This window comes from Mustela nigripes, chromosome 16 (assembly GCF_022355385.1).
Source record: "Mustela nigripes isolate SB6536 chromosome 16, MUSNIG.SB6536, whole genome shotgun sequence".
Lineage (NCBI taxonomy): Eukaryota > Metazoa > Chordata > Mammalia > Carnivora > Mustelidae > Mustela > Mustela nigripes.
Window position 1 is genome coordinate 32,423,113 of NC_081572.1, and position 18,599 is coordinate 32,441,711.

Consider the following 18,599-nt stretch of genomic DNA (forward strand, 5'->3'; position numbering starts at 1 on the left):
TGAAGGCAGAGGCTTTAACCCACTGAGCCACCCAGGCACCCCCAACTACCAGTAATTTATTTGGAAAATTGTTTTCACGTTCCCAGACTCAAAAAATAACTTTTATTAGGTTTTTCTGATACCTTAGGACAGATGTTGCTAATGAATGCACAAAGTAAATCAAGATAGAGCACAGATACCCTAAGAGAGACATAGCTCAAAGTGATGGAAGCTTGATGCTGAGTATCGTTCCCAGGGGAAGGAGCTTGGTGATGCTGCTCGCCCTGCCTCGGTGTACTCTTGCTTCGGTGATGTTTCTGTGCAAAACAAATGCTGAATACTGTATCTTTTCACTTTTTTTTAGAAAAGTGAAAATCCCCCCCCCTTTTTTTAAGATTTTTAAATTTATTTGACAGATAGAGACACAGTGAGAGAGGGAACACAAGCAGACAAGTGGGAGAAGGAAAAGCAGGCTTCCCGCTGAGCAGGGAGGGAGCCTTATGCAGGGCTGGGATCATGACCTGAGCTGAAGGCAGATGCTTAAAGACTGAGCCACCCAGGCACCCCTCTCTTTGGATTTCTTTCTTTCTTTCTTTCTTTTTTTAATATTTATTTATTTTACAGAGAGAGAGAGAGAGACCACAATGAGGCAGAGAGGCAGGCAGAGAGAGGAGGAAGCAGGCTCCCTGCTGAGCAGAGAGCCCGATGTTGGGGCTCGATCCCAGGACCCTGAGATCATGACCTGAGCTGAAGGCAGAGGTTTAACCCACTGAGCCACCCAGGTGCCCCTGGATTTCTTATGGTTAGCAAAAACAGGTACTAATGTAGGTCTTTCATAAAAGCAAAGTGGCATAATAGGAACTCTTGAAAAGCAGGGGATACCTGTACTCTATAAACCAGTGCTCTTTGAGAGGATTTTCTGGGAAGATGAAAATGCTCATTCTGTATGCATGTAACAGCAGTTGCATGGCTGTTGAGCACTTGAAAAATAGTTAATGCTGTGAAGGAAGTGAATGTCTAATTTTAATTTAATTTTTAAAAGCTGTGTGTGTGTGGGGTGCCTGGGTGGCTCAGTGGGTTGAAGCCTCTACCTTTGGCTTAGGTCATGATCCCAGGGTCCTGGGATCGAGCCCCACATCAGGCTCTCTGCTCAGCAGGGAGCCTGCTTCCCCCTCTCTCTCTGCCTGCCTCTCTGCCTACTTATGATCTCTGTCTGTCAAATAAATAATAAATAAAATCTTAAAAAAAAAAAAAAGCTGAGTGTGTGCCTAATGGCTGCAGAATTGAATGGTGCACCTCTAACCAAAAAGTCTTGATACAAATAAATATCCCAGTTGCTAGACCTTAAACACTTGGTAGTCTGTAAAGTGTATTCTGCATGTTGGGGATGCCAGTTAGTCATATATTTCAGTTAATTACCAATTTAAATTCCTGTTTAGATTTTTCCAAGATGCCCGATGTGAGATAATACATGGGGAAACCACTGTGGCTTCAGGGAAGGGAAACTAGAAGAAAGTGATGCCTAGAAACTAGAAGAAAGTCATGTCATCCAGTTTGTGCCTAATTGAAACCTAGATGGAGCACAGATTTCTCCTTTGTAGACAAACAAAAATTTTAGGGTGTTATCACTGCAGGGGGAATAGCCAGCCTTTTCTTTCTCAGTTTTCTTATGGAACTGATGCCTTTTTCAGAGTAGGTATCTTTTCTCATTGCTTTTTATAGAAGTTCTTTATCACTGTCAGCTTGCAGTAGTATCTGTCATATTTCTGGGGGGAAGATCTGTATTGGAAGAATATTTAAAATAACTCTTTCTGAAGAATTTGGGTCTGGGAGGTGCCTGATAATCTTTTACTGTATTCAGTCAACCTTAAACTGTCTTTCTGTACTTTAAAATTACTATCCTTCATTTTGAGGCAAGGGAAACAAAAGTAAAAATAAGTGATTGGGAGTACATCAAAATAAAAAGCTTCCTGCATAGCAGAGGAAGCAGTCAACAAGACTAAAAGACAGCTTACTGAATGGGAAAAGATATTTGTAAATGACATATCCAATAAGGGGTTAGTATCCAGAATATATCAAGAATTTATACAACTCAATGCTTATAGGGTTGAATAAATGTCTTTTGGCTTTCGGGTAGTATAAAAAAAAAAACAGACCCCAAATTTATACAACTCAATACCCAAAGAGCAAATAATCCAATCAAAAAACAGGCAGAATACATGAACACATATTTATCCAAAAAAGATGTACAAAATGGCCAACAGACAAATGAAAAGATGCTCAACATCACTCACCATCAGGGAAATCAAAACCGCAGTGAGATACCACCTCACACTGTCAGAATGGGTAAAATAAAAAACACAAACAGCCAAGTGTTGGTGAGGATGTGGAGAAAAAGGAACCTTGTGATCTGTTGGTTAGAATTAACATATGATCCTGTAATTGCACTATTTACCCAAAGAGTAAGAAAACAGTAATCCAAAAGGATATATGCACCCCCATGTTTGTAGCAGCATTACTTATAATAGCCAAGATAGGACACCTGGGTGGCTCAGTGGATAAAGCATCTGCTTTTGGCTCATCATGATCCGAGAGTTGTGATCGAGTTCCACATCCGGCTCCTTGCTCAGCAGGGAGCCTGCTTCTTCCTCTGCCTCACCTCCCCCTGCTTGGGCTGCCTCTCTCTGATAAATAAAATTTAAAAAAAAAAAAAAATGCAGGGGCGCCTGGGTGGCTCAGTGGGTTAAAGCCTCTGCCTTTGGCTCAGGTCATGGTCTCAGGGTCCTGGATCGAGCCCTGCATTGGGCTCTCTGCTCAGCAGGGAGCCTGCTTCCCCCCACTCTCTCTGCCTGCTTCTCTGACTACTTGTGATCTCTGTCTGTCAAATAAATAAAATCTTAAAAAAAAAAAAAAAAGGAATGCAGCCAGTTTAAAAAATATATATATATATGTATATGTATACATATATATATGTATATGTATACATATATATATGTATATATATATATATGGAAGCAGCCCAGGTGTCCATTGACAGATGAATGGATAAAGAAGATGGGGGGGGGATGTGTGTGTGTGTGTAGATACATATACACATATCCAGACTCTTAACTACAGAGAACAAACAGATGGTTGCCAGAGGGGAGGTTTGTGGGGGAATGGGTGAAATAGGCAAAAGGAATTAAAAGTACACTTATCTTGGGGCGCCTGGGTGGCTCAGTCACTTAAGTGTCCAACACTTGGTTTCAGCTTGGGTCATGGTCTCAGGGTCCTGGGATTGAGCCCCATGTCAGGTTCCACTCAGCAGGGGTCTGCTCAAGGATCCCCCCACTGCCGCTTGCTCACTTACTCTTAAATAAGTAAATCTTTAAATAAAGAGTGCATTTAATGAGCACTGAGTAATGTATAGAGTTGTTGTACTATATTGTACACCTGAACCCAGTATAACACTATGTTAACTAAACCGGAATTAAAATTAAAAAAAAAGAAAAAAATTACTATCCCTCAAAACATGGAATCTTTTCTATAGGTCACTGTTTAATCCAAAAGAATTAGTACTATTTTTAGCCTTAAAAGCCATCCTTGAGTAAAGCAACACCTATTATTAGCAGACTAGTATAGTTATAATTTTCAGTCATTTGACCTGATTACTGGGTTTTATTTTTTACCATTCCTATATTTTCTTTATGATTTTAAATCTTTTCTCATAATTTTTGTCTGTTTCCTATAAAACCAGAAATGGTAATTGTATATTTGCCAGTTTCCTAAAGATGTAAACATTGAGTTATTTATTAAGTATCTCACACTCTTTTGATTAAATATATTCTAGAGAGGCAACAGTGGTCGGAAAAAAATCAAAAATACCAGACTCAATCTTTCTTTTTTTTAAATTATTTTATTTTATTTTATTTTTAAAGATTTTATTTATTTTTCTTGACAGACAGAAATCACAAGTAGGCAGAGAGGCGGGCAGAGAGAGAGGGGGAAGCAGGCTCCCGTTGAGCAGAGAGCCCGATGCAGGGCTCGATCCCAGGACCCTGGGATCATGACCTGAGCCGAGGCTTTAACCCACTGAGCCACCCAGGCGCCCCCAGACTCAATCTTTCTAAACTTCTGATTTCTCATGTGTTAAACTGGAATAATTATCTAAATATTAATAATATTACCTCATTCATAGAGTTATTGTGAAGACTAGATAAAATAATGAAAGTAAAGCACTTAGTATAGTTTCTGGCATATAGTAAGTACTCAGTAAATGTTTATCACCACTACTGATATTTCTGCTTTTAGTATGGTGGTTTTTTTTTCTTTTCTTTCTTTCTTTTTTTTTTTTTTTAAGATTTTATTTATTTATTTGACAGAAAGAGACACAGTGAGAGAGGGAACACAATCAAGGAGAGTGGGAGAGGGAGAAGCAGGCTTCGCGCTGAGCAAGGAGCCTGATGTAGGCTTGATCCTACAACACTGGGATCATGACCTGAGCCACCCAGGCACCCCTTTTTTTTTAAAGATTTTATTTATTTATTTGACAGAGAGAAATCACAAGTAGACAGAGAGGCAGGCAGAGAGAGAGAGAGGGAAGCAGGCTCCCTGCCAAGCAGAGAGCCCGATGCGGGACTCGATCCCAGGACCCTGAGATCATGACCTGAGCCGAAGGCAGCGGCTTAACCCACTGAGCCACCCAGGCGCCCTTTTTTTAAGGTTTTATTTATTTGACAGAGTACAAGCAGAAAGAGTAGCAGTCGGAAAGAGAGGGAGAAGCAGACTCCTCGCTGAGCTGGGACCCGAATATGGGGCTCGATCCCAGGACCTTGGGATCATGACCTGAGCCAAAGGCAGACGCTTAACCGACTGAGCGACCCAGGCGCCCTGGTTTCTATTGGCTTATCCAAAACTTAAATTTTGTTTATTTATTTATTTATTTTAAAGATTTTATTTATTTATTTATTTGACAGACAGAGATCACAAGTAGTCAGAGAGGCAGGCAGGGAGAGAGAGGAGCCTGACTTGGGGCTCGATCCCAAGACCCTGGGATCATGACCTGTGCCAAAGGCAGAGGCTTTAACCCACTGAGCCACCCAGGCGCCCCTATTTATTTATTTTTAAAGATTTTATTTGTTTACTTGACAGAGCATGCTCAAGGGAAACAGCAGGCAGAGGGAGAGGGAGAAGCAGGTGACATGGGACTCAATCCCAGGACCCTGAGATCATGACCTGAGCTAAAGGCAGATGTTTAACTGACTGAGTCACCTAGGCACCCATCCAAAACTTACATTTTTTGAAGTAAGGTTTTTCCAGTGCTCCCAGTTACGAAGTTATTATGTGGTCTCATTACACTCTTGTGTATTTATTATCTGTAATATTTTTATTTTCCCATTTTCACAATTGCTCTTGTCTGTTAAAAATGAATATATTCAATGGAATCATGTTTTCAGATAACTTATAGGCAAATTTAAAAATTTATCAGAAATTGGGGCGCCTGGGTGGCTCAGTGGGTTAAGCCTCTACCTTTGGCTCAGATCATGATCCCAGGGGCCTGGGATGGAGTCCCGCATGGGGCTCTCTGCTCAGCAGGGAGCCTGCTTCTCTTCATCTCTCTCTCTGTCTGTCTCTCTGCCTATTTGTGATCTCTCTCTCTGTCAAATAAATAAAAAATCTTTAAAAAAAAAATAAAAAAATAAAAATTTATCAGAAAAGTTTTCATTACCTAAATATATTTTTTTGGGGGCGCCTGGGTGGTTCAGTTGGTTTAGGGGCTGCCTTCAGCTCAGGTCATGATCCCAGGGTCCTGGGATGGAGCCCCACATCAGGCTCTCTGCTCAGCGGAGAGCCTGCTTCTCCCTCTCCCTCTGCCTGCCACTCTGGTTACTTGTGCTCTCTCTCTCTGTCAATTAAATAAATAAAATCTAAATATTTTTTTCTTTAAGTTGTATTCAGAACACTAAAATCACAGAACTATTTCCTTGGTAATTTTGGGGAGAGATTCACCTAATTTTCTCACTCTTTTTTTTAGGTACTTTTAACTAATCAGATGACAACGAAGATTGATAGAAATCAGGCCTTGCTTGTTCCTGCATTGGGTGGGTAATCAGAGAAGCATTTTTATTAAGTTTTTTATTTATTTAAGTAATCTCCACAACCAATGTGGGGCTTGAACTCACGATCCCAAAATTAAGAATCACATGCTCTTTCAACAGAGCCACACAGATGCCCCAGATAAGCATTATTAACTTAGCACATTTTTTCTATCTCTTTCATGTGATGCTTGTTCAGTACTAGAAGTTCCATGAAAGCAGAGATTGTTTCTGATTATTTGGTGATAAGTCTTATTTCTTTGAAGATTTTATTTATTTATTTGACAGAGAGAGACACAGCGAGAGAGGGAAGACAAGCAGGGAGAGTAGATGAGGGAGAAGCTGGCTTTCCACCAAGTAGGGAGCCCAATGCGGGACTCGATCCCAGGACCCTGGGAGCGTGACCTGAGCCGAAGGCAGAGGCTTTAACCCACTGAGCCACCCAGGCACCCCTTCAGAAAGTCTTAAGCAGGGCACCTGGGTGGCTCAGTGGGTTAAGCTGCTGCCTTCGGCTCAGGTCATGATCTCGTGTCCTGGGATCGAGTCCCGCATCGGGCTCTCTGCTAGGCAGGGAGCCTGCTTCCTCCTCTCTCTCTCTCTGCCTGCCTCTCTGCCTACTTGTGATCTCTCTCTGTCAAATATATAAATAAAATCTTTAAAAAAAAAAAAAAAGAAAGTCTTAAGCAGGAGGAAGGGTGAATCCATTTAAATACAGATCACACTACAGTAAACAGACTTATGACTTACTTTTTTAAAAAAAGATTTTATTTATTTATTTGACAGAGAGATCACAAGTAGGCAAAGAGGCAGGCAGAGAGAGGGGGGGAAGCACACTCCCCACTGAGCAGACACCCGATGTGGGGCTCATCCCAGGACCCTGAGATCATGACCTGAGCCGATGGCAGAGGCTTTAACCCACTGAGCTACCCAGGCGCCCCCTTATGGTTCTTTCTAACTTCAGTCATGGTTTTGTTAGGACACAGTGCTTCAAGATTTTTCTTTTACTAAATTCTTCAAGAATATTCTGTCGAGGGCGCCTGGGTGGCTCAGTGGGTTAAAGCCTCTGCCTTCAGCTCAGGTCATGATCCCAGGGTCCTGGGATCGAGTCCCGCGTCGGGCTCTGTGCTCAGCAGGGAGCCTACTTCCCTTCCTCTCTCTCTCTGCCTGCCTTTCTGCCCACTTGTGATCTCCATCTGTCAAATAAATAAATAAAAATCTTAAAAAAAAAAAAAGAATATTCTGTCGAAGTTTATGCTTTTCTTCTGGTAGCCAGCAATAGGTCTGATGATACAGAAGATTGACAAAATGTTGACTCAAACTATAAAGTTTTCTGAAAGCAAGTAAAGGATAATGATCTTCAGTATTTCCACGGCTAGGTAAAAATCTGTTAATCTCAGGATGTTACCCATGTGTACAAGGGTTTTGAAAGTGTAAGTATATTCTCATGTTAAATTAGGTAAAGTAAAAGTCTTTTGGTCAGAGGCATTCTGAGAGACTTAATAACCTTGTCAGTAAGGCAATATACAGTTGTTCTGTTTTTGTTCCCACTAGGGGAAAGTTGGGGACATGCTGCTACAATACGGCTAATCTTTCATTGGGACCAAAAGCAAAGGTCAGTATAGAAACAAGTTAATTATTCTGAATATTGGGTTAATTACACTAAACATTTATATTTTCTTTGATCTACTGCAGTGGGTGAAATCTATAGTGTTTCATGAATGAAAGCTTTTGTTGCCTTGTCCTCTGTCACCTAGAGAAAACATAGAAACATGTTGTTAAACTGCACATTTAGCTAACATAGGAAATTCTTTGGAATATTTAAATGATGGGGTACACCTGAAATGAGTAGGTGGCCAAGGAATGCTACCTTCTAAAGCTCTTTGAAATCAAGTACCATTTATTAGCCTTGCAGAAGGAGGTGGGTACTCTGTGTTCCTAGAAGGGATTGAAAGAAGAATAAAATTAGGACAAAGGAAAACTTGTGAGGTTAGCTTTAGGACTAATTTATGTGGAAAATAGGATGGCTTTTCATAGTTGCTTAGTATATTTCTTGTACGAAATTGTGTCTATTTTTGTTTTCTTTTGTATTTTGCTATCCTACTTTTGTTACCCAGTTACTTACCTGCCTTTCACAAGTATTGTTCTTTAAAATAAAACTATGACAGCATGAAACCTTTGTATTTGTTTTTAAAGCTGCTGCGCAAGTGAACAAACCAGCTTTCATTTTCTTTAAAACAGGCAAATGAAAGCTGTGGAGTCTTTTATTCTACACTTCTAGAAATGTCAGATTTATGCCAGCCCCTCTGCTTTGAGATTAATTTGTATAACTGAAAGCAGTTGGTTTGGAAATACTGTAATGAAAGGAGGAAATTGAGAAAGCATGTGGGCAAAGATGGAAAAAAGGGTTACTTAAATATGTATCAGGTCTGGTCAGTGAAATTGTCTTAGTTTTTGCCTACATTTATTTTTGTTCTTCTCCAAACTGAAACAAAAAATCATGCCTGACCAAATTAGGTTTTCCTTACTCTGAGCTCATGCAGAATTTATTACACTTATATACATCTTTTGAAACCAATTCTTGTGGTTTATGTCTCTTTTAAAAATAACATTTCTGTGGGGCACCTAGGTCACTCAGTTGGTTGAGTGTCTGCCTTCAGCTTGGGTCATGGACCTGGGATCCTGGGATTAACCCCTGCATCAGGCTCTCCCTCTGTCTACTTATCTGCATGCCTGTGCGCACTCTCTTTGGCAAATAAATAAATAAAATCTTAAAAAAAAAAAAATTCCAAGGAGCTCAGGTAACTTTTTTTTTTTTTTTCCGTAACACATAGTGCTTTACAATTAACTTCCATTCCCCAGTTCTGTAAATAAGTCATTGTATTCTGGATCACAAAAGGAATTCTTTCCTCAGCAACAAACCCTTTGGCAATAGTTCTCCAGATGAGAATCTTTTGAACATACTGCTTATACTTTCCCAGATTTAGGTTTTCTGTAAAGTGCATCCCACTGTGTAAATGTTTTTAGGGATTCTCCTTGAATGAGTATATAGTAGCAGTCCACTCTTACTCTACTATTAAATATTCACTAATAGAGATACATCTAAAATACAAAAATATGAGCAAACCAAGATGTTTCATCTTTTAATGCATTCATCAGAAAATGTTTGCCTTTGTCAAATTCTAGAAGTTAGCTTTGGTTAAGGTACCTATGTCATCAGAAAATTAGGCTCATTTTTTAAGCATTAACCATTTTATGACTTTCAGCTTCTTACTCATCCTTTCCAAGAAATTGGAGAATGGTGTTGAATATTGAATTAGATAGTTGTTGTTTTTTTTTTAAGATTCTATTTATTTTTTTGAGAGAAGATGGAGTACAAGTGGGGAGGAGAGGGAGAGGCAAGCTCCCTGTGAACATGGAGCCTGATGTGGGGCTCCGTCCCAGGACCCCACGATCATGACCTGAGGTAAAGGCAGACACGTAATCAACACCCAAATTCCCTGAATTAGATGGATGTAGGGGATCTCTGTTCCCATAAGTTTTTTCTATATCCCAAACTATCATTTTAGGACTGCTTGCTTGTGATAGGTATTTCACTGGGCAGTTTATATATAATATTTCATATAATCCCTTTAATAACTCTTTGAAGGATCTATACCTACATGAGAAGACCAAGTCTGCCCAGAAAGATTAAGGGTAATTTTTTTTTTTTTTTTTTTTAAAGATTTTATTTATTTGACAGAGAGATCACAAGTAGGCAGAGAGGCAGGCAGAGAGAGAGAGGAGGAAGCAGGCTCCCCGCTAAGCAGAGAGCCCGATGTGGGACTCGATCCCAGGACCCTGAGATCATGACCTGAGCCGAAGGCAGCGGCTTAACCACTGAGCCACCCAGGCGCCCAGTAATATCCACATTTTATAGCTGACTCTATAATAGTCTGTTTCTTTTACTGTAATTGCTTTTTCTACAATGTAATTACAGTATTATGTTGATTGCCAGCAAATCTGGAAGTATAGCTCTTATCTTCCTTTTTAGGTAAAATCCTTTTCTCTAAACTGTTCCCCCCCCCCCAAGCTGGGGATATATGATAAGTAATGTGCATACTTTATTATAATCAAAATAAGTTGACCTCATTTAATAGAATTAAATAGTTTTATTCTTCATTGTTTGAAACCAGTTATCTTAAAAAAAAAAGAAACCAGTTATCTTTAAGTCATTAGAGTTGCATGAAATCTTGTATGTGTTCCGGAATTTAGTTTATCTTGAAAGGACAAAAATAGAAATTCACACTGGGGAAAAATAGTTATAAAAATGAAACTTCCAGTTTGAGCAGAAAACTAAAAATCTTGATTAGCCAAATTTATATTGAGAATTGAACCTTAGTGTCCTATATTATACTCCAGTCCCCATCTTTCACCAAAACACCTGACTTTTACCCTTTGACTAACAATGAAATGACATTCCAGCAGTTATTCAAATAAGTACTTTTGTCTCTGTCCTGTATATTGTGCGGGTTTTCCTCCAGTTAGCATATTCATGATAATACGAGGCTGAGATTGTTCAGAATTATATCATTCTTTTCCAAGAAGATCTGGTGATAGAGTGGAGTAATATATCAACACCCCCACACAGTGTTTCATATGTGTGCTCAGCTTTAGAGCACAAATTGTGCTTCTGTCTTATTTCTTCCTGACCCAAACTGTGTAGTTCAGCCATATGTTAAGCTTCATCTCAGCTGGGGCCATGAGCCAAGTGATTCTTTGGTTTAGTTTTTTGTTTAAAAAGATTTCTTGAGATGCAGATATGACATAAAATTATTTTATTTTTACTTAGGAATTTGAGGAAATTTTTCAACCTGAATTTTTAATGACCACTTGACGTTAGGATTTTTAATAAACACGTAAAAGCTTGAAAGCTTGTTTACTTTTTTTTTTCTTCAAGATTTTATTTATTTGACAGAGAGAGAATAAGCACAAGTAGGGGAGCAGCAGGCAGAGGGAGAGGGAGAAGCAGGCTCCCTGCTGAGTTAGGAGCCCGGTGTGGGACTCGATCCCAGGATCCTGGGATCATGAGCCAAGCTAAAGGCAGACACCTAACAACTGAGCCACCCAGATGCCCCAAAAACTTATTTATTTTTTAATAATTTTCTCAGAAAATTCAGATGTATTGGGTATCTTTTTGGATATATAGTGATATTATAAGGTGGTTTAGATACTAATTTTTCAGGTTAGCTAATTTTTGTTTTATTGAATCAGAGTGATGTTTTGTAATAAGGTAGGCTAAAATGAGCTATTCCTCTATTTTTCTGTTATATATATTTATTTTTTTAACTTTTATTTATTTAAAAAAATATTTTTTAAGTAATTTCAGCTTGAAGTGGAGCTCCTCCAACTTACAACTTGGAGATCAAGAGTCACATGTTCTACCAACTGAGCCAGCCAAGCGCCCCATTTTATCTGTTATATTTTGTATTAAAGATAGAATTAACACTAAAGCATTGTAAAAATTTATAATCTCCATCCCTAACACAAGTATTCTTATATTACATATTACACAGCAGTTACTTCATTTTTGCCTACAGTTGCAATTATAGAATATATGACATTTTGGATTCTGTTGTTTTTGTCCAAAAGTATAAACCTAAAACAGTAAACTAATGGACTGTGATCTCTGATTGCTTCTCTGCCTTTTTTTTTTTTTAAGAGTTTATTTATTTATTTGACAGATATTACAACTAGGCAGAGAGACAGACCGGGGGGGCGTGGGGAAGCAGGCTCCCCGCTGAGCAGAGAGCTCGATGTGGGGCTCTATCCCAGGACCCTGGGATCATGACCTGAGCCAAAGGCAGAGGCTTTAACCCACTGAGCCACCCGTGCACCTGTTCTCTTTTTTTATTTTGAAGATTGATTTATTCATTTGAGAGAGAGAAAGTGAATGTGCACTAGGAGGGAAGGGCAGAGGGAGAAGGAGTGGGAGAGAGTCTCAACCAGGCTCAGCGCTCAGTGGGGCTTGAACCCAGGACCCTGAGATCATGACCTAAGCCAAAATCAAGAGTCAGATACTTAACAAATGGCACCACCAGGCACCGCTGATTGCTTCTCTTTTGAATTGTGTCTGAGCAGAGGGGCAATTTCAAACTTTGAAGAGTAACATATAATGAACCAATGCGTCCTTCTGAATTGTCTTTGAAAACAAATCAGAAACTGCTCCTGCCTCTGTTGTGGAGCAGTCTTCCAGGATCCCTCTGCAAATGGGTTCTGTGGCCTAGTATCCTGATCCCTGCACCCATGATAATGTGTTGAGGCCCATGAGGGGTTACTGCCAAGGTTTCCACCAGCCCACAAGCGACTGCATGGCAGCCATCTCCTCCAGCAGCTCGCTTGTGGCCACCTGTTACCAGTGTGTCCTGGGTTCCACTTCTGGTAACATCTCCTGTGCAAGTGCAGCCATCCCTCGCCACCCTGGTCTTGCCAAGGCTGATTCAGGTTATTGGTGGGCAAGGTTCTTTTTTGGGAAGTCCACTCTCCCATTCATGGCTATAGTGTTGGAGTCTCCAGAAGGTTCAGAATCTCCTCAGGCCTCCAGTAGCATAATCACCTGTGACTCAGCTCTGGAAGCCTTGAGGAAGCAGCCTCGTGGCCAGCCTGGAAAAGCCAACACTGGGCCCCAATCCTGAGTAGCCATACCAGCCACCAGGCTCATTGAGAAGGTGCTAGGCTCATCAGAGTTCTTCTTCCCTCCCATAAACTAGGCAGTCTACAGCAAGCAGAAGCAGTGGGTTCTTTTATATCAGAACAGCAAAACACCAAAAGGGAATTTGAGAGAACCCTACTGTTTACTGTCCAAGCCACACTCAAGCCTTCCTGACACCCTGTAACCATGTGCCTTGAACCAAGTAGAAAACAAACTCCAAGCAGCCAGTAAAAATAAATCAGCATTACATTGTATGTAAGAAGGTGATTCTTTTAGCTCTGAGAGTTTATGATTTTTCTCTAAGTTAGAATCTGCATTTTGTGCAGTTACATCATTGTTTTTTGTGGTAGGGAGAGGGACATGGTATGTTTTTTTTGTTTGTTTTTGTTTTTTTCATTTAAATTCAATTAGCCATGATATAGTACATCATTAGTTTCAGATGTAGTGTTCAACAATCCATCAGTTGCATATAACACCCAGTGCTCCTCATGTATGTCAGTTTTTTAAAATTGATAAATTGTGGGGTGCCTGGCTGGCTTAGTCAGTAGATCATGCAACTCTTGATCTTGGGGCTGTGAGTTCAAGCGCCAGGTTGGGTATAGAGCCTACTTTAAAACACTTTTTAAAAATTAAACTGTAGTAAATTATACATATGATAAAATGTTTTGTTGTTTAAGTGTACAGTTTAGTGACATGAAGTACATTCACATTATTGTGCAGTCGTCACCACCATCCATCTCCTGAACTTTTTCATCTTCCCCAACTGAAACTGCTTCCATTAAACACTAACTGCTATTCTTCCCTCCCCCGGTCTATGGCAACCACCATTCTACCTTCTATGAATTTGAGTACTCTAAGCACCTCATGTAAGTGGAGTGATGCAATATTAATCCTGTTGTGCCTGGCATTTTTTCACTTAGCATAGTTTTCAATGTTCACTGTACATCGTGACAAGAACTTTCTTTTCCAAGACTAAATAAGATCCCATTATATGTAAAAACTACATTTTGTTTATCCATCTGTCAGACATTTAGGTTGCTTCTGTCTTTTGGCTATTGTGAATAAGTTATATCAGTTTTAGAGTAATTTTGAAAAGCACTTAAAAAGCTTTTGCTTAGGTGGCACCTGAGTGGTTCAGTCAGTTAAGCACCCAACTCGTGGTTTCAGCTCAGGTCCTGATCTCAGGGTTGTGGGATTGAGCTCCACAATCCCTGTGGGGCTCTGTGCTGCTCTGTCTGGCTCTGTGCTCAGTTCAGAGGTTGCTTCTCCCCCTGCTCTCTCCCCCCCCCCTCTCAAATAAGATATACAAATAAAAATCTTTTTTAAAAAAGTTTTTTGCAGGACGCCTGGGTGACTCAGTTGGTTAAGTGGCTGCCTTCAGCTCAGGTCATGATCCCAGCGTCCTGGGATCGAGTCCCGCATCAGGCTCCTTGCTCGCAGGGAGCCTGCTTCTCCCTCTGCCACTCTCTGCCTGTGCTCACTCTCTCTCTCTCTGACAAATAAATAAATAAAATCTTAAAAAAAAAAAAAAGGTTTTTTTGCATAGGCCATCTTGCTGGCTGAGTCTGTAGAGTATAAGCCTCTTGATCTTGGGGACATGAGTTCGAGCCCCATGTTGGACATAGAGATTACTTAATTTAAAAAATTTTTAAAAAATAATTTAATAAAATTTTTTGCTTATATTTGTTGCTTTTACAATATTTGAGCAAGCTTAATAAGAGCTTAGAATTTTATATCTAACTACTTTCAGCTTTCAATTTTATATTACTTTGTAGAGAACACAATAAGATTCTACCTAAACAGACCTTGTTCTGTCATGAAGATGATTCTCTGGATATAATCATTTTGAACGAATCTGTCTTCCTTGCTTATTTGTATTAGTATGATATATGACTATGTACTCCTCATTTATATCCCAAGAAATTGTCTAATACTTCTGTCGTGACAAGTAACACAATTACTGTATAAAGTTGGAAAAACAAACAAACAAAAATAATCTTTATCTTGTAGTAACAACTTTTTGATTGTAGTCTTCTAGTAATTTTTCTATATATGTTGATTTACATACTCATAAATGTGGGCTCACACAGCGTAACTTTTACTTAATATATTATTAACATTTTCTTATATTGTTAAATTTTTTTCCCATATCTTCTGCAGCATCAATAGTATTTTGTCATGTAGAAATTTATTTGAATTACTCATTGGACATTTAGGTTGCTTTAAAATTCCACTTATATAAACAACTCTTGTTATTATATGTAATAATTATTATATGCATACATATAGTTATTGATTAAAGGAATCTTTTTGATATTTCTTTGCTTTCTGTGTCCTTAGGGAAGGAAACAATAGAATTGTAGTGAAAATTTTTAAATGTAAATTATTATATCAGTCATTTGAACTAACTAAGATCATGTGTTTGTGTATATTTATTCTTTTTCTCTAAGCAGGTTGGCAACATTGTACAAATCACCAAGCCAGAAGGAATCTACAGTACTGTTTCAAATCACAGTCAGTATTATTTGATTAGAGTGGGGTTTTGGTGTTGGTGGGCAGTAATTATCTGAAGAGAGCATTTACAAATTGCTTCTGTTAACTTCTGTAGGCAGCAAGCATATTTGAGGACAGCTTTCGATGCTTAGAACATTATCCTCAAAATAGTATATATACAGAATATTCCGGTGACAATTGTACTGAAATTTATTCTTAAGAACAGAGGAAATACTTATTTGTAGGCTAGTGTGTTCCATGCCATATGTAATGTCAGGATATTAAAAATTTTTAAAGTGAAAGTTGTTAAAGATTTTCCAAGAAAAAATACTAACATTACCCATTTTAGTCTGTAGATATTATAGCTCTGTCATAGCCACCAAATATATCCTGCTTTAAAATGTTAATTTTCCTATAATTTAAAATCATAGAACACACTTTTTTGGCTGAAATATGCATATTTATCAGTAGTATTGAGCCAGATATATTCTTGGCATCTCATTTTTAAGACAAAAACAGAAATAAAAAGAAATTCTGAAACTGAATTATCAACTCAGTCTTTGTACTGCTTAGGTGCATTTAAAGTATCCTAATTGGAAAACTAAATTTTGAGTATTTAATTATGAAAATAAATTTGTAAAGCACCTAAGTAATTAGTACATGTTACTTCCTTTTACTCTTCAATAGAGTCACTATAAAGTTCATTAAGATTTTCTTTTGGAGTGTATTTTTATAATGCACTGTTACTTCCGTGTGTGTATGTATAAACAATATATAAATAAATAAGTACAGATATAAAATACTCTAGATCTGAAATACTCTAGTACAGCTTTGGCTTGGACACCAATTCAAGAGGTTTAACCTCTGCATTCGCAGTGCTTCATAACTTCTGTCTCAAGAATAAAGCTCTTTTATCAATAACTTAAAAATATTTCGAAAACCAATTGTTATTTTAGATGTTCTTAAACCATACTTGTATATTTTTTCATCTTCTAGCCTCAGGGATTTAGAGATGCTGTTGTATCTTCTTTGCAAACAGAAGGTTCACTGAATTTCCGGAAACGGTCACGAGAATCAGAAGAACAGGAATCCAAAGACTAGTCTTAAAGTATACATATGTGTTGATGCTGTGAGATGTAATATATACAAGTAGTAGACTCTTTATTTTAAAATATAAACACATACTGTGGCATATATGAATCAAGAGCATATGAAGTGAATGTGAAAAACATTAAATGAGTATGATTCTCTGAATTTTTCTAAAGCAGTTCTACAATTATATTTTGCCCTGTTTTCACTTTTAGTAACAGCAGAGATAATGCAGGTATTGTATTTTTGCAAGTGTGGAAAGCTGATCTCATGTAGCCAATCTGAATTTACCATTCAGATTGTTTTTGCCTTTTTCTTTGCTAGTTGCCGAGAAAATCCTAGGAAGAAAAGGTTTTTCTTTGTTTTTTTCACATTCCTATTGGGTTTTTCTCTTTAAATGTAGATTTTTTTTTTTTTTTTAAAGATTTTATATATTTGAGAGAGAGAGAGTGAGAGAGGGTACACAAGCAGGGGGTAGTGGGAGAGGGAGAAGCTGGCTTCCCGTGGAGCAGGAAGTTCTGGGCTAGATCCCAGGACCCTGGGATCTTGACCTGAGCCAAAGGCAGACACTTAACAACTGAGCCACCCAACTGTCCCTAAATGTAGTTTTGATAATTCTTAAAAATGACCTGGTTGTGAGCCATCTCTTAGTTGACATCATGGCCGCCCTCAGACCTTTGGTGAACCCCAATACCGTTAAAAAGAGAATCAAGAAGTTCATCCAGCACCAGGCAGACTGATATATCAAAATTAAGCATAATGGCGAAAACCCAGAGTCATTGACAATAGGGTGCACAGAAGCGAGGGCTAGATCTTGATGCCCAAAACTGGTTACAGGAGCAACAAGAAAACAAAGCACATGCTGCCCAGTGGTTTCTCAAGTTCCTGGTCCACAGTGTCAAGGAGCTTGAAGTGCTGCTGATGTGTAGCAAATCTTACTGTGTGGAGATTGCTCACAGTATATCCTCCAAGAACCACAAAGCCACTGGAAAGAGCAATCCTGCTGGCCATCAGAGTCACCAGTCCCAATGCCAGGCTGCGCAGCCAAGAAAAAGAATAGACAGTTTATGTGCATGTCGTATTTGTGTTCATAAAACTACAAAAAAAGAAAAAGGCTTGTTTTTAGTATTATAAAGAAAAGCCAGCACCATGAGTCAGCATATTATTGTATTTAGTTTTAATGGTAGGATACAAATTTTAGTAGTGACCCCCATCCTAATTTAGTGACCCTAATCCCCAAATCCTAAGCCATTTATTTATTTTTTATGTTACTTTATGTTAAGGGAAGGACTTGGAGCTGTTACCTTATCTAGAAATTGTCTAGAATGTTCATCTTCCAGAATACTCAAGTTGATAATTATTTATTTCTACATTTTGGAAACATGGTGTGATCCATTCTAGAATTCTAGATGTATTGACATTTTCCTTTGAATATTCTTAAAACTTGGAATAAATTAAGAATTTGGATTCTTGAGTAGTTTTAAAATTATCTAAAAATATTTTGGCACCTGATTCTTCTTAGTACTTCTCCATTCATTCACAAAATTTACTGTGGTTTTCAGTGGAAGAAAATTATTTAAATATTTCAATATCATATACTGTGACAACCATGTTCTCCAGATTTTAGTGATACTTGGTATTTCCAGTCCCAGACTGACCATTAAATGAATAAAATTTTAAAAATATAATGATTCTGTAATTGATTATATATAGAATAACCATAGTTTTCCAGGACTTTTTTTTTTTTTTTAAGATTTTATTTATTTGTCAGAGAGAGAGCACGCAAGCACAGGCAGAGAGAGTGGCAGGCAGAGTCAGAGGGAGAAGCAGGCTCCCTGCGGAGCAAGGAGCCCGAAGTGGGACTCGATCCCAGGAGGCCGGGATCATGACCTGAGCCGAAGGCAGCTGCTTAACCAACTGAGCCACCCAGGCGTCCCTTCCAGGACTTTTTTGAGAATGAAGTTAGACACTGCTAACAGTTACAGCAGGAGAGTGGACATAAATCAGGGCCATCCCAGGCAAATCAAGTATTTGGTCATCCAATTATATAAAACTAATTTCAAATTACTACTTTAGTGAAGAATGACTGGTTGTAATTATTTTTGAGGTCTTTAAGGCATATATTTTTATTATCAATGCAGGCATTATTTTAAAAATTACCCATCATTTTATATTCTCTCTGCTCAGATCATAAAATCAAGAGAGTGAGGGGGTTATAAGTGATAAATACCAGTGTTTCTAGGCTTCAGAACTATAGAAATCTCATAAAGCATCAT

At 38.5% G+C, this 18,599-nt stretch overlaps 2 protein-coding genes across 2 annotated transcripts in view; both read left to right on the forward strand.

Annotated features, from left to right (window-relative positions):
* RAD51C (RAD51 paralog C) overlaps positions 1-17,790 on the forward strand; it is a 40,965-nt gene extending 23,175 nt beyond the window's left edge. The window contains exons 6-9 of the mRNA XM_059378476.1: positions 5,993-6,059; positions 7,605-7,665; positions 15,195-15,255; positions 16,231-17,790. Coding sequence (XP_059234459.1) covers positions 5,993-6,059; positions 7,605-7,665; positions 15,195-15,255; positions 16,231-16,335 — 294 coding nt within the window. The 3' untranslated portion in view covers positions 16,336-17,790. The remainder of the gene's footprint in view (positions 1-5,992; positions 6,060-7,604; positions 7,666-15,194; positions 15,256-16,230) is intronic.
* LOC132004207 (pancreatic progenitor cell differentiation and proliferation factor-like) lies at positions 11,802-12,809 on the forward strand. The gene has a single exon (XM_059380400.1). The coding sequence runs from the start codon at positions 12,356-12,358 to the stop codon at positions 12,722-12,724; it is 369 nt and encodes a 122-aa protein (XP_059236383.1). The 5' UTR covers positions 11,802-12,355; the 3' UTR covers positions 12,725-12,809.
* Positions 17,791-18,599: the final 809 nt, after the last annotated feature.

Coding starts and splice junctions, on each gene's coding strand:
- LOC132004207 (XM_059380400.1), top strand. CDS start 12,356: ATGAGGGGTTACTGCCAAGGTTTCCACCAGCCCACAAGCGACTGCATG.